General features: G+C 42.3%; 1 protein-coding gene across 6 annotated transcripts in view; it reads left to right on the top strand.

Moving 5' to 3' along the window:
• The window catches only part of FGF1 (fibroblast growth factor 1), a 100,718-nt gene extending 86,259 nt beyond the window's left edge, over positions 1 to 14,459 (top strand). For 4 of the 6 annotated variants that reach the window (XM_043913105.1, XM_043913106.1, XM_043913107.1 and 1 more), the window contains 2 exons: positions 4,125 to 4,228; positions 11,174 to 14,459. In XM_043913105.1, coding sequence (XP_043769040.1) covers positions 4,125 to 4,228; positions 11,174 to 11,368 — 299 coding nt within the window. In that variant the 3' untranslated portion in view covers positions 11,369 to 14,459. The remainder of the gene's footprint in view (positions 1 to 4,124; positions 4,229 to 11,173) is intronic. The other 2 variants (XM_043913108.1, XM_043913109.1) reach the window with 2 other exon arrangements.
• The last annotated feature ends 1,076 nt before the right edge of the window (positions 14,460 to 15,535 follow it).

Below are 15,535 nucleotides of genomic sequence, written 5' to 3'. Positions count from 1 at the left end.
CATTTTTCTTGATTACCCAAAAGGACTTGCCCTTTGGGGTTTCTGTTGCAGCTATAATGTGACTGACTTATAATAATGTGACCGACTTATAATAATGTGACCTACTTATATAGGTGTGCCTCGTAAGTCACTTCCGTTGTGTTTGACTCTTGAGACCCCACGGACTGTAGCCTGCCAGGCTCCTTTGTCCATGTGGCTCTCCAGGCAAGGATGCTGGAATGGGTAGCCATTTCCTTCTCCAAGGGGTCTTTCCCACCCAGAGATTGAACCCAGGTCTCCTGCGGTGAGGGCAGATTCTTTACCATCTGAGCCAAAAGTCCCAGGTAGCTAACATCATCATGGCTTCTGGATGGTAATCTGACATCTGTGCAAGTCAGATCTTGAACGTAAAGGGGACTAAGGAGGCAAGTGAATATGGCTTGATTTGGACCAATCTCTCTGGTAACTATTCAAGGTATTGTATGAAAGAGAGGAAAAAGCAGGATATTTAAAATAGTCAAGCCCAGATTCTGGTCATGGTTTTGTCTATGATTCTAAGTACAATGTCTGGTAAAAGGTGCTCTTACCAAGCTTCAGTTTCCTCACCTGTAGGACAGAGCCAGTGCCACCTTCCTCCAGGGATGCTGTGAGAAGCAATGATGTCACCTAAACACAATAAAAATGACAGCAATTTTACTGGACACTTCTAGGTATCAGATCATTAAACCTCACAACTCCAGGGAGCAGACACTATCATTACAGATAAGGAAACAGAAATAAATACCATGCCCAATCATTACACAGCTAATACACAGCCAAGCCAGAATTTAAATTCATGCAGTTTGCTTCTTGAGTTCAAACTCTTTAGTTTTACACTATTTATACCAAGATAGAAACTAGCAAGATGCCTGGCACATTGTAGATGATCAGTAAACAATTATTCCCTTCCTTTGGTCTCTCTTAAATATACAGGATTATGCTGAGAAACTAATAGCAAACACATGTGAAAGTTCTCTGCAAATCAGAGGTCAGTGAAAATACTGAGCATTGAAAATTTTTTTTATTGAGATACATTCACATACCTTATAATTCACCCATTTAAAGTATGCCATTCAGTGGTTTTCTTAGAGGTTTGTGCAACCATCTCTACAATCAGCTTTCATCACCCTAAAAGAAACCCTATACCTCTTAACCATAGTTTCCCCTTCTCTCTCCAACCCCTTCCTCAGCCCCTGGCTACCACTAATCTACTTCCTGTCTCTATGGATTTTGCCTATTCTGGACATTTATTTTAAATGGAATCATACAATATGTGGTCCTTTGTGAGTAAGCTGCTTCACTTAACATGCTTTCAAGGTTCAGTCATCTTGTAGCATGCACCAGTACTTTATTCCTTTTTATGGTTAAATAATATTCTGTTGTATACAGCACCATTATTGAATTTATTCACATGCTTCCGAGACTACTAGTGCTGGAAAAAAACCTCTAGAAATTGAATCTAAATCATTCCAATTTTACTAACAAGGAGACTATGGCCTGAAAGTTAAACAACCCAGCCAAGGTCCTGCTCATAAGTGGCAAAGCCCAGCCTTGAACCTTACAACTCACAACCCGGTCGCATCTTACTTCACTCCACAAAGCATTATTGGAAACACAATTCAAAATGTGCAGCTTACTAAGGATGGGCCAACAGAATCATCTCTGCAAAGATTAGTCTAATATTGTCCACTCAACAAATACACAATGGCTCTCCCCAGGGTGCAGAGCACTATGGGAGGCACTGGGGACTGGAGAGGAAGCAGGACAGATAAAATTCCTGCCTTTTCTCCCAAGTGTACACTCCCCTGGGAAGGCAGAAATAAATGAGTAAAGCCCTAAACCACAAAGTAAGTGCACGCTAAGTGCCATGAAGGAAACAAACCAGGAAGGAGAAAGACAAAGATGCAGGGACTAGGGTGCCAGGGCTCCCGGGGTGGGAGTGAAAGGACTTGCTGTGCAGAGTGTTGTGGGGTACTTGTGGGGGGAAGGCCGCTCTGAGGAAGGGTTTTGGGGCTGAGGCCAGGAGGAAAAGGACCGTCTTTGTGACTATTAGGGGTGAGGAGATACCAGACAGAGGGCAGAGCCTGTGCAAAGATTCTGTGGCAGAAGGGAGACTGGTGTGGGAAAGGAGTGGTGTGGCCGGAGCAGTGACTCAGTGAGCGAGTGGTGGGACCCGAGGCTGGAGAGAGAAGGCCTCTGGCCCGTGCTCCCATGACTGCCTCTCAGAGCTAAGCAGAGTCAGGAGGCCTGGTGGCAAAGGAGATTGTGGCTTCTGGTTTTCTTCTTGTGAGTTAAATAAACTCTGCTCACCAGAGGAAGTGAGTGGAGGTCCTGAGTCTCTGCAGCAAAGACTTTCAAGGACAAGAGAACTGAGTCTTCAATAAGGGTGAGGTAACTACGTATCACCCTTCGGATGAATCAGAAGATAAGGAAAACAGAGGGAAATGAGAAGATACAGACATACTAATAAGGAAGTGGTAAAATGATTACCGCACATCCACATAAGGGGACACAATTCAATTGGCAAAGATGGATGGTAACTCCTTCACTGCTTCAGTGGAAAGATTTCCAGTCAGTTTTAACTGAAAAACACAGGCACAGGACTGTAGGGTATCTTACCATTTGTGTAGGAATAAAACAAAAGCCAGGAGGGATAAAATCAATGTCTCATACATAAAATCTCTCTAGGAAAACACACTCAAAATACACCTAGGAAGAGTTTACTTGTTTGTCTCTGTCTACCCAGGAGAATGTATCCCAGGGGAAGGACCAGGACCCTTGTCTGTCCTGACCCCCATCGATTGGGAGCGAGAGGTTGGAAGGGGCAGGAGGAAGACATTCACCACCTCCTCTTCTATGTTTCCAAGTCTGAAACATGGGAATACATTTCTGATTCTAAGAAATTAAATAAAAAATGAAAACAAGGAAAAGCAATGAGGGGCCTAGGGGTACAAACTGAAGCCCTGTGTTCCTTCTAGCATCCCCTGCACCTCAGCCTCTGAGAAAGTTGACCCTTAGAGAGGTCAGCTGACTCCCAAAGAACTATTGGATGCTCAGTGGTCCCTAGTCCAGATTTCACTCCTAATCGTAACAATGGTTGGGACCAATGAAATTGTCCCGAAGTAGGCAAGGTGCCATGGGAATATCAGTCAGTGTAATTGGAGAGGGGGTAACTCAGAGCATCTCAGTCTTTACCCTTAACCTCAGTGTTTCCCAACCTTGGTACTACTGACTTCTGGGGCTGAATAATTCCTTGCAGTGAAGGGGCTCCCTGGGCACTGTAGGATGTTGAGCAGTGTGCCTGGCTTCTACTTGTTAGATGCGAGTAGCACTATCCCACCTCAGCTGGGACAACCAAGAGAGTCTGCAGACATGGCTACCTGTCCCCCGCAGAACAAAATCACCCCCATGTGAGAACCACCACTCCCATCTCAGGTACCTTCTTCATTCTCCCTGCCAGAGGTCAGGATTTCCCCTCTATCAGTACCCGAGTGGGGTTGTCACAGAGGCAGGGTCTTGACTGAACTTCATCATGGTTGAGCTCCTTGAGTTTCATACATGCCAAGCGATCTAACTTCCTGGGAATCTCTTCCATCTGGGAAAATAACACTATTAGATTTTGAAAAATAACAATCTGTCCATGAAAAGCACCCATGAAAGGAAGGCCCGGGCCATAAAAAGCACTCCTGCCAAAGCAGGTTGAGAACTGAAGCTGAACAGCCTCAGGCTGGCCAGCTGCCGACTCTATGGTACCCCAAGATCGCTCGCTGGGATGCTGGATCCAGGGAAGTGAATGAGGCTCCTCCCCTGACCCTGCCCTGTAAAGTGCATGTGGGGTCACTTTGTAACAAACGAGGCAGAGACGGGTGGGCGAGCCTGCCACCACCTCTCCTTCCCTCGAGAACATGACTCCCAACAGACGGCTTTCTTTGGAGGGCAAAGAAAAAGGAACTGTATTTCTATGTTTTGATTAATATGAGGCTCATCCTTGAGGGCTCTGTGAGATGAATGAGCAGAATTTTCCATGGCTAACTGTCCTGGCTGCCAGACTCTATCGGCAAAAGCTTAGTGTTTATTTACTTTTGCTCATGTTATTTTTATTTCAGTTCAGCTGCAGCTCTCTGCGCAAAGCATAGGGGAAGTGTATATTAAGAGCACGGAGACTGGCCAGTTCTTGGCCATGGACACCGACGGGCTTTTGTACGGCTCAGTAAGTATGAGGCTGACATGCTTCCAGACTCAGCCAAGGTTTGAGGTTTCCAGAAATCTTGTTACATGGAGTGATGCAAACTATAAAGCGTCAATTAGTCTGTTTGTTATTTTTTCCAGCAGGATTCCCACCCTCCACACAGCCTTATTTTAGGCACAAACATAAAAGAGTTTCTTGCGGTATTCTCTCAAAATACTCCAACATATTATCACATAGACAAAGAGAAAACATTGATTGAAATTTTAGTAACTCATCCAGTCACTTGCTCCAGAATACCCAATCCCACTTCATTCACTCATTCATTCCAAAAATGCTTCCTGAGCATGTGCCACGGGTTATATAGGTATGTCTCTTATGCTTTTTATAAAAACTGCAGAGCCCAGACTCTCGCAGTTGATACGTCACACATAAAACCTTTAAAACAGTCCTTTTATTCTGGAAGGGTCACCTAAAAGGATAAAAAGTTTAATAAGTTAATTCAACAAACATGCAGCAATGCCTCCTGTGTCAAAGTGCAGTTGGGTACAGGGGCGAGAGGAGGGTTGGGAGTGGGGATGGGGAGGGTAATGAATAGACACATCCCTGCCCTGGAGAAGCACGGTCCAAGAGCTTATTCAGTGGCTAAAATCCTTCTCCATCTCCTGCTCCTTCTCTCTTTTACTTAAGGCTTTATACATGTCTGACTCAGTACATATTGATCTTTGTGAGAAAGGAAGGAAACAGAGGCAATCTGATTTTGTCCCTATTCGTATCCCTGGTAAACGATTTGAATTGAAAGAGAGCTAAAGTCAATGGCTGTACGTTTTGGAATTATTTCTGGATTTCAATAATCCCTTCTCTGTAGCCTAACAACTGAACATTAAGGCTTCACCAAACCCCCCTTCTTCCCTTTTAAGAAGATATCTATCAAAAGGCAGCCAGCAGGGGAATTTCAGTCTGGGGCTCCCTTTAACTTAAATCAAATTGCCAAGTGGCAATGGGAAACTTTTTCTTGAAGCGGGAATTTCAGCCAGGGCTTGGGATCTGAACACAGTTCATCTTTTTCATGCTGCCCACTAGGGCTCAGCAGATGAGACCATTGGAGGAACAGCTGACTCCTGTAGGCTGTTTGCTGAAATACAGATTGATTGGACAACTTGAAAGGGTTTGGAGCTAGGCAGTGACTGGAAGTGAGAGTTGATTTTTTTTTTTTAAAGGCAAATCTTCCAATCTGTAATGAAATCAATAGACCAATCCATCAATCAGTGTCAGACTTGTAACTTAATCTCATATCTCTGCCAGTTTGGCAAGTTACTCACCTACTCTGAGCCTTATCTGAAGCAAGGATAGTAATGAACAGTAATTACTGCATACTTACATAGGTCAGGAGAGTCAGAGAGACAACACTCAGAACCCACACACACGTAGCAATGACAGCTATAAGGCAACTGGTTTACAAATTCCTTACATTCATTATCATGTTATATGTTACAGTTTTATGGCTTTTCTTCCTTTAAGTCAATCCTGATGTTTATTATAACCTTCTCTTACTTGTATAAAACTCTGATGGAGAATGCCCCTAAATTCCATTTCCTCTAGGGTTGAAACACCCGCTTCTCTAACCACAGTCTTGGATGTCACTGATTCACCTGAAATATGCACAGGGTGATCTTAATATATCACTATTTTCATATTCCTAAGAATATGAATTTTCATCTGCCTTCACTGATGAAGGAAAGTTCTAAAATATCTCAGAGCTTGCCCCATGCTCTTAGCCAATAGTAGGTATTCATTTATCCAGATACAAATTTTTATACGTAGAAAGTATATATTTTTTTTTTTTTTAGAAGTTTGAAAGGCTCTAAAACATTAATATATTTTTCTTTGGGAATGGTGAATGGATGACTTTACAATACGTGAATGCTTTTTTGTATTTTCCAAATTTTCTTCAGTGGGTATCTGTCGCCTACATATCGGGGAAAGCATGACATGGGGTCACAAAGAGCCAGACATGACTGAGTGACTAACACTTTCACTTCATTCTTTTTCATGCTAAATATAAAAAATTAACTAGAACAACAGGCATGAATCAGCTGTTAATCCTCAGGCCCGTGGCATTGCACGAAGTGCACAGTAAGTGCTGACAAATCCTGGTTGAAGCACAGATACAGCATCTCCAATTTGGGCTCTGACTCAGCCTGTGACTCAGCATTTCTGTGTGTGTCAACTGCTCTTGTGTAATAGACATATCAGGTGGGGGACGTGGCCGTCCTCAGCTTCATCACAGCACCCAGGCCTGACACCCACGGAGGGCGGTCATAGGGTAAGTCCTCCCGGCAGGAGAGTGGATAACCCACCTGGGTCCAACCCTGGCCAACCTCCTCCCACCCCGATGATGTGCATCAGACAGCAATGTCTGGGTAAGTTCCTCCAGAGGCAGCAGAGTCACCTAATCAAATATTACATCTATGTCCTATCTTGTTCCAAAGTGGTCTAAAGTTTCTCAGCCAGCTGTCACTGCACTAGACTACAGATGAACAAGCAGCAGAACACCTCCTGTTACACTCTTGTTGTTGTTCAGTCACTCAGTCGTGTCCGACTCTTTGCAACCCCATGGACTGCAGCATGCTGGGCTTTCCTGTCCTTCACTATCTCCCGGAGTTTGCTCAAACTCATGTCCATTAAGCCAGTGATGCCATCCAACCATCTCGTCCTCTGTGGCCCTCTTCTCCTCTTGCTCTCAATCTTTCCCAGCATCAAGGTATTTTCCAATGAGTAGGCTCTTTGTATCAGATGGCCAAAGTATTGGAGCTTCAGCTTTAGCATCAGTCTTTCTAATGAATATTCAGGGTTGATTTCCTTTAGGATTGACTGGATTTCCTTATGGTTCAAGGGACTCTCAAGAATCTTCTCCAGCACTACAGTTCAAAAGCACCAATTCTTAGGCACTCAGCCTTCGCTTTATGATCTAACTCTCACATCTGCATATGACTACTGGAAAAACTGACTTGACGGACCTTTGTTGGCAAGGTAATGTCTTTGCTTTTTAATATGCTGTCTAGGTTTGTTATAGCTTTTCTTCCAAGGAGCAAGAGTCTTTTAATTTCATGGCTGCAGTCACCATCTGCAGTGATTTTGGAGCCCAAGAAAATAACGTCAGTCAGTTTCCATTTCTTCCCCATCTATCTGCCATGAAGTGATGGGACCGAATGCCATGATCTTAGTTTTCAGAATGTTGAGCTTTAAGTCAACTTTTTCACTCTCCTCTTTCACTTTCATCAAGAGGCTTTTTAGTTCTTCTTCACTTTCTTCCATAAGTGTGGTGTCATCTGCATATCTGAGGTTATTGATCTTTTTCCCAGCAATCTTAATTCCAGCTTGTGCTTCATTCAGCCCGAATTGCACATGAAGTACTTCCTTATAAGTAAAATAAGCAGGGTGACAATATACAGCCTTGATGTACTCCTTTCCCAATTTGGAATAGTCCATTGTTCTCTGTCTGGTTCTAACTGTTGCTTCTTGACCTGCATACAGATTTCTCAGGAGGCAGGTAAGGTGGTCTGCTCGTCCCATCTCTTTAAGAATTTTCCACAGTTTGTTGTGGAACACTTTAGCAGTCAAACACTTTAGCACAGTCAATGAAGCAGATGTTTTTCTGGAATTCTCTTGCTTTTTCTACGATCCAATGGATGTTGGCAATTTGATCTCTGGTTCTTTTGCCTTTTCTAAATCCAGCTTGTACATCTGGAATTTTTTGGTTCACGTACTGTTGAAGCCTTGCTTGGAGGATTTTGAGCATTAGTTGGCTAGCATGTGAATTGAGTGCAACTATGAGGTACTTTGAACATTCTTTGGCATTACCCTTTTTTGAGATTGGAATGAAAACTGACCTCTTCCAGTCCTATGGCCACTGCTGAGTTTTTCAAATTTGCTGACATATTAAGTGCAGCACTTTCACAGCATCATCTTTTAGGATTTGAAACAGCTCAGCTGGAATTCCATCACCTCCACTAGCTTTGTTCGTAGTGATGCTTCCTAAGGCCCACTTGACTTCACACTCGAAAATGTTTGGCTCTAGGTGAGTGATCCCACCATCATGGTTATCTGGGTCATGAAAATCTTTTTTGTATAGTTCTTCTACGTATTCTTGCCACCCCTTCTTAATATCTTTTGTTTCTGTTAGGTCCATACCATTTTTGTCCTCTATTGTACCCATCTCTGCATTAAATGTTCCCTTGGTATCTAATTTTCTTGAAGAGATCTCTAGTCTTTCCATATTCTATTGCTTTCCTCTATTTCTTTGCACTGATCATTTAGATAGGCTTTCTTATCTCTCTCTGCTATTCTTTGGAACTCTACATTCAGATGGGTATATCTTTCCTTTTCTCATTGACTTTCACTTCTCTTCTTTCTCAGCTATTTGTAAGGCCTCCTCAGACAACCATTTTGCCTTTTTGCATTTCCTTTTCTTGGGAAGGGTTTTGATCACTGCCTCGTGTACAACGTTATGAACTTCCATCCATAGTTCTTCTGGCATTCTGTCTATCAGATCTAATCCCTTGAATCTATTTGTCACTTTCACTGTATAATCCTGTTATGTAGTTCCTTACTAATCAGAGATAACTTAACTGAATACTTTAAATGAACTCAAGCATGAAAGTACATTCATCACCTACTTGGTGAGCACCTCTTATGTGCAAATTTTCTGTGTTGGGGAGGAGACACAAGGCTGACAAGATTCCATCTCTTTCCCTAGTAGGACTGACAGTCCATACAGACAAACATGCTCACCAATAGAGAATAAACAATAGGATTGGAAACCACCAGAAAGGGACTTGCCAATCACTGTTGAGTGAAGAGATAATATAGACATCACATGACTTGGAATTGGAGCTAAGTCAATACAGAGCACGTGTATTTTAAAACTCCTGTCTTATGTCCAAACATAATAAATGTATTCTAAAATCTTGACAAATAGAAAGTGCCAAGAACTGGAATTCCTCCCATTCTAACATACATTTTAGTGAAAAAAAGAAAGAAAGAAAGAAAGAAAAGTAATTATTGGTAGGTATTTTCAATGTAATTGCACAGTTTAAAATGTTTTAACTATCTATCCAATTAATAAAGTGACAGTTGCATTGGATCCTTTCATGTGGATATACCTCTCTCCACTTAACCAATCGCCTTTCCATGGGTATTTACATTGTTTCCCATGTTATCATTATAGCCAATATTTCAAAGAACATCTTTTGAAAATATAGTTTTACACTGGCTCAACTATCTCAGAAGTGTCAATTCCTAGAAGGGAAATCACTGAGTCAAGGGTAATGCATACTTTAAATTTTGATGCGTATGCAAGTTCAATTCAGTCACCCAGTCATGTCCAACTCTTTGCGACCCCATGGACTGCAGCACGCCAGGGCTCCCTGTCTATTACCAACTCCCAGAGCTTGCTCAAACTCATGTCCATCGAGTCGGTGATGCCATCCAATCATCTCATCCTCTGTCATCCCCTTCTCCTCCTGCCTTCAATCTTTCCCAGCACCGGGGTCTTTTTTAATGAGTCAGTTCTTTACATCAGGTGTTTAAAGTATTAGAGTTTCAGCTTCAGCATATGCAAAAGTCCCCTCAAAAAGTTTCCACCAATTTATCTCACCAACAGTGTGTAAAGTGCCTATTTCCCACACTCTCCCCAATACTAAGCCTTGTAAATCTTTTTAAGATTATTATAACCAACATAAGTTAAATCATTTTTTAATTTGCATCTTCCTGCTAGTGAGATTAAATATGTTTTCATAGATTTATCACCCATTTTTCAGACAACAGAGATAACAGGCCATTTTGATAACATCCTAAGTCTACATCCATATGGCCTATCCATGTCTCTGTATGCTCATACATAAAGATGTATGGAAGGAAGTTCATCAACTGTTAACAGATGCCTATATCTGAATAGGTATGCCTTGGGGTGATTTTTTTCTTTCTGTTTTTTTTTTTTTTTAATTTCTTTCTGTTTTTAAAGTGAAGCTGTGATCTTTTATAAGTATCATTCATTTGATAAGTAGCAAAAAATAAAGTTATTTTCATTAAAAAAAAAAAAAAAGAGAGAGAAACCCTTTACATTCCAGGACATGTTTTTTGCTTAGGATATATTTTGTGCACGCATGTTCATAATGGAGAAGGAAATGGCAACCCACTCCAGTACTCTTGCCTGGAAAATCCCATGGATGGAGGAGCCTGGTAGGCTACAGTCCATGGGGTCGTGAAGAGTCAGACAGACATTGACTGAGCAACTTCACTTTCACTTTTCACTTTCATGCACTGGAGAAGGAAATGGCAACCCACTCCAGTGTTCTTGCCTGGAGAATCCCAGGGACGGGGAAGCCTGAAGGGCTGCCATCTATGGGGTTGCACAGAGTCGGCCACGACTGAAGCGACTTAGCAGCAGCAGCAGCATGTTCATAACAGCACTAAAGTAAAATCCTGATGTTGTTAGTGAAAATCACTAGGGGATAAAGTAAAACTGGCAGGTTTTCATTTACTCTTCAGGATCACACTTAAGAACGTCCCACAGCATCACAATCTGGTTTCACCTATTTTGGATGTTTTTCACAGTCAAACCTAGCTGCCAGGTCTCCACAGAGACAAAAGATTTAGCCTTGTCCTTGAGGTACTTAAAGTCTTTTAGGATTTCCTCCATTGGAGAGTGTAGGGTCCTGAGCACAACAGATTCGAGAAGAGCTTACATAACAGCAGATGTACACTGAAGGCTCACTGAAGTCCTCATTTCTATCCTCAGACACAGGTTCCATTATTTTTCCCAGTATTTGTTTCACTGAACAAAAAAGTGAAGCACAGAGAGCCTCACTAACTTGCCCAAGGTCACACAACTAGTAACACAGAGGAACCCCATCTAAAACCACTCACTAATTATTCTACTCTCTCTGGTTTTATTGGTTTTTTTAGCAGACACCCAATGAGGAATGTGTGTTCCTGGAAAGGATAGAGGAAAACCATTACAACACCTACACATCCAAGAAGTATGCAGACAAGAATTGGTTCGTTGGTCTCAAGAAGAACGGAAGCTCCAAACTCGGTCCTCGGACTCACTTCGGCCAGAAAGCCATCTTGTTTCTCCCCCTGCCAGTCTCCTCTGATTAAAGAAATCTGTTCTGGGTGCTGACCACTCCAGAGGAATCTGAAGGGGTCCTCACCTGGCTGACCCCAGATTGTACCCTTTACCATTGGCCGTGCTAACCCCTGGCCAACACAGCTTAAACCTGTAACGTGCTTCTAAATGCCCCGTTCGCTATTTTTTAGAGCCCTTCGCCCTGGCACAGTTTGGAACTGAGGAACCAAATGGCTTTTAGGGGCCAGCTGGCTGGCCAGTCTGGGTCTGGTTTGGAAGTCCAATTGCCTCTGGGCATCTGCTGCTGGCTGAGCCTCTCAATGAATGGGTGGGGCCAAATGAAGTATGAGCAGGGGGCTGCCAAGTGGGTTGGGAGTAACTGCATGCAATTCCCTCTATAGAGTAAAGCCTGCCTGTGAGTCCCCTGAACATCTGGCATGACTCCCTTTCATCCTTTCAATCCATCACGAATGTCAGCAGAAAAGTTGATGGCTAGGTTGGAGGAAGGCAGCTTTCCATGAGTGGAAACATGGATGAAGAAATCCTCTCTGAAGAACAGAAGGGATTCCAATAGCAAGGGGAGGCTGACTGGATCCGAGTGGGATTTCAGCGCACAATCCCACTGGGATGATTGTGGGAGGCTCAGGCACAGGATAGCAGAATGAAGGCACAGCCTTAGTAGCTGTTACAATGCCTTGACTTCCCCCTGGTCATTCAGCAGCAGGAAGCCCTTGGATGATGTCAGATGGAGAGCAGAAGTGGGTTCTTGATAAAAATCAGGTTGTCGGGTGTTGGGAAATTCATTTGGGTCTGGGGAGTGGGTGTGGGAGTGATAAGATAGAGGAAGCATGGGCTGAGAGGATGTTATTCTCCAAAGAGGACACTCTAGAAATGAGAAGGAAAGAGAAAGGGACACCATGACCTGTGTGTGGGCACCAGAAAGTGCAGGTTTGGAGGTCCTGGGGCACTGCTTACAAACCATAGGGCATCTTGTTTTGACTGCAGATTATGGTTCAGTGGGTCTGCGGTGGAGTTTTCCCATTTCTTACAAGCTCCTGGATGCTGCAGATGCTGCTGCCTATCCACTCTACCTCCACACATTAAATAGCAAGGTCCCTAAAAGTGTTATTCAAATATAAGGGGGCTCAAACCCAGACCCCACCCACCACACCCTTAAAAATGCATGCTCCATGGATCTTCCTGCACTCAGGCAGTTATACTTGAGTTAAGGATTGTGGGTCTAAAGCACTTTGGCCAAGTGCCTATAAAATGCCCATTTAGAAGATATACAAAAGCATACTTCAAAAATATTAAACCCTCACAAACAGCTTTTCCCAAAAGGCCGTTTGTGTGACGATTACTCATATAAATATGCTTCCTGCTTCAAGAAAACTTGACCCAAGTGGCTAGCAAATTAGAAACACCATTCATCTCTGACATGACACTGTTGCCATGTAAAGGCCTTTAATAAGCCATTTAAATTTACTGTGAGATTGTACCTTTTAGTCATATTTAAAAATATATAGCTCAAAGGCAGTTAAACTGATTAGTATTCAGCCATTGAGAATTACAATGATAGCATATGCTATATAAACTCCTTAATTATCTACTACTTGGACTACTACAATTACCTTAGAAAATGAGATTTCTCTCTGTTTTTCACTGTGGTGTTATAAATTTTCTTTTGAAAATGGGGACTCTTGAGCAATGATATAATTGTGTATAAAAACTGATGTCTTATAATGATTTTTAGTAATTATGCATTGAAAGGTAATTCCTTAGTAATTGAACTATTCTGAATAAGAAAAATGGCAATATGTGAAAGTTCAGCATGATACAATTGAGGAATTAAGTTAACACTACACTATTAATATAATTCTGCATTTGTACAGCAGAACATTTCATAACTTTTTCTGTTTTTGTAACTTGGATAAGACAATTCTATTTTATTTTAGTAAGTCTTTGCAGGCAAGTTGGGGATAGTGCAGTGTGGCTTGACATCTCTTGACTATGAAGATTTGGCCAGAAAAAGGTACCCAGAGAGGAAATCTAAGATATTTATAATGGTCCATAATTTTTAGTTTATGAATCAAATTCAAGTATAACATGGGCCAAGAAAAATTAAAACTGTGGCTAAAAGGTGAGACAGAAGTCTGTGGTTGCAAAGACCCAAAGCATTGAGAAGAAACATTACTGTGAACTTGACAAGCTCAGCCCAGTCGTTATTCGTGTATTCACTCAATGAGTAAGTGCCAAAGGTGTGTCAGGCATTTTACTGGGTCCTGGCGCCCCTGGGAACATTGTCTGCCTGGTTTGCTGCTGTATTCTCTCCCAGGGCATTATATAATGTTTATAATGAAAAATGCTGAGGATTCATTTCTTTCAGTCAAGTAAAGACCAGAGAATCTGTAGATACTGCTGAATAAACAACTCCCAGAAACCAAGATTTTTGGAAGAATTAGCAACCCCTATCTTGAGATAAACCTCTATCAAAGTGTCAGGATATGGCCAGGTAAATCTAACACTGCAACTGCAGAACCATGTCAGTTCAGGCAGATGGCCTTCAAATCAATAAAAAAGGCCTTCTGAACTTATATGAAGGAAGTGGGTGGCAGTTTCCTGCACTGTTTTGAACATGTTCTCATTCCTCAAATATGGAGCATTCTTGTTGCTCTCCCTCTCCCGCGAGAAAGTTGCGAAGCCATCTGCTTGTCAGATGCCTGTTGTGTGGATTCATTTTCAAGCCAACTGTTACGAGTTGCCTGACATTCTGTACAAAGCATCAGGAGTGTATACGCTTCTGATTGTTTTCAATGTGATGGTGGAGGTGGTGGAAATCTGTTTCCTTGGAAGGGGTGATAATTAAAGCCTCCTATGGCTAACCATGTGGACTTAGAAAAAACTGACTAGAGCATCCCATGTTACTGAAGATAAGGGTCCGTGCTTTGTGCTGGAGGAGATGGAGCCCACGTCCTCAGCCCTGTAAAGCATAATGCTTAAACCAATTAAGTTCCTGGGCTGCAAAGCAGACCTCAGAAGAAGAAGATGCCTGTCATTCATATCACTGTCTCTCTTTTTTTGCACCTTTAAAATATTAGTAAATGTTACACTTAAAGGCGAAAACTATTCTCTCGGTTTGTGAACGTCACCGCGTCTCATCTTCCTGTGCAAGGACTTAGCTGGCATTCCGAGCTCTGGCTGCTTTGTCTCCTGCACTTAGCTTGTTACCAGATATGAGACTTTGAAGGTTGATAGGAAATACATCTTTTCATTTTGTTTGGAAACCTAAGTCAATAACGGTGCTTTTCCAGGGATCCATTAGGGAAATATATGCAGGAAATTTGCCCCCTCAAGGGCCAAGGACCATGACTAACTTGCTGTTGTTGTTGAGTTGCTAAGCTGTGTCTGACTCTTTGTGATCCCATAAACTGAAGCACCTCAGGCTTTCCTGACCTTCACTATCTCCCAGAATTTGCTCAAACTCATGTCCATCCATGATACCATCCAACCATCTCCAACCATCTCACCCCTCTGTCACCCCCTCTCGTCCCTCTGCCGACCCCTTTTTCTCTTGCCCTCCATCTTTCCCAGCATCAGAGTATTTTCCAGTGAGTAGGCTCTTTCTATCAGGTGTCCAAAGTATTGGAGCTTCAGCCTTAGCATCAGTCTTTTTAATGAATATTGCAGATTGATTTCCTTTAGGATTGACTGGTTCAATCTCCTTACAGTTCAAGGGACTCTCAAGAATCTTCTCCAGCACTACAGTTCAAAAGCACCAATTCTTAGGCAGTCAGCCTTCTTTATGGTCCAACTCACACATCTGCACATGACTACTGGAAAAACCATACCTTTGATTATATGGATCTCTGTCGGCAAAGTGATGTCTCTGCTTTTTAATATGCAATCTAGGTTTGTCATAGCTTTTCTTCCAAGGATCAAGCATTTTTTAATTTCATGGCTGCAGTCATGAAAGTAACTTTCATGAAACTTTATGAAACTGCCCAAGAAAATAAAATTAGTCACTGTTTCCACTTTTTCTCATCTATTTGCCATGAAGTTAGTTTTCTGATGCCATGATCTTAGTTTTTTTAATGTTGAGTTTTAAACTAGCTTTTTCACTTGCCTCTTTCACCCTCAACAAGAGGTTCTTTAGTTACTCTTCACTTCCTGCCATGAGAGTGGTATCATCTGCATATTTG

This window comes from Cervus elaphus, chromosome 9, assembly GCF_910594005.1.
Source record: "Cervus elaphus chromosome 9, mCerEla1.1, whole genome shotgun sequence".
In the NCBI taxonomy this organism is placed as follows: domain Eukaryota; kingdom Metazoa; phylum Chordata; class Mammalia; order Artiodactyla; family Cervidae; genus Cervus; species Cervus elaphus.
This window is presented reverse-complemented; position numbering and strand designations above follow the sequence as displayed.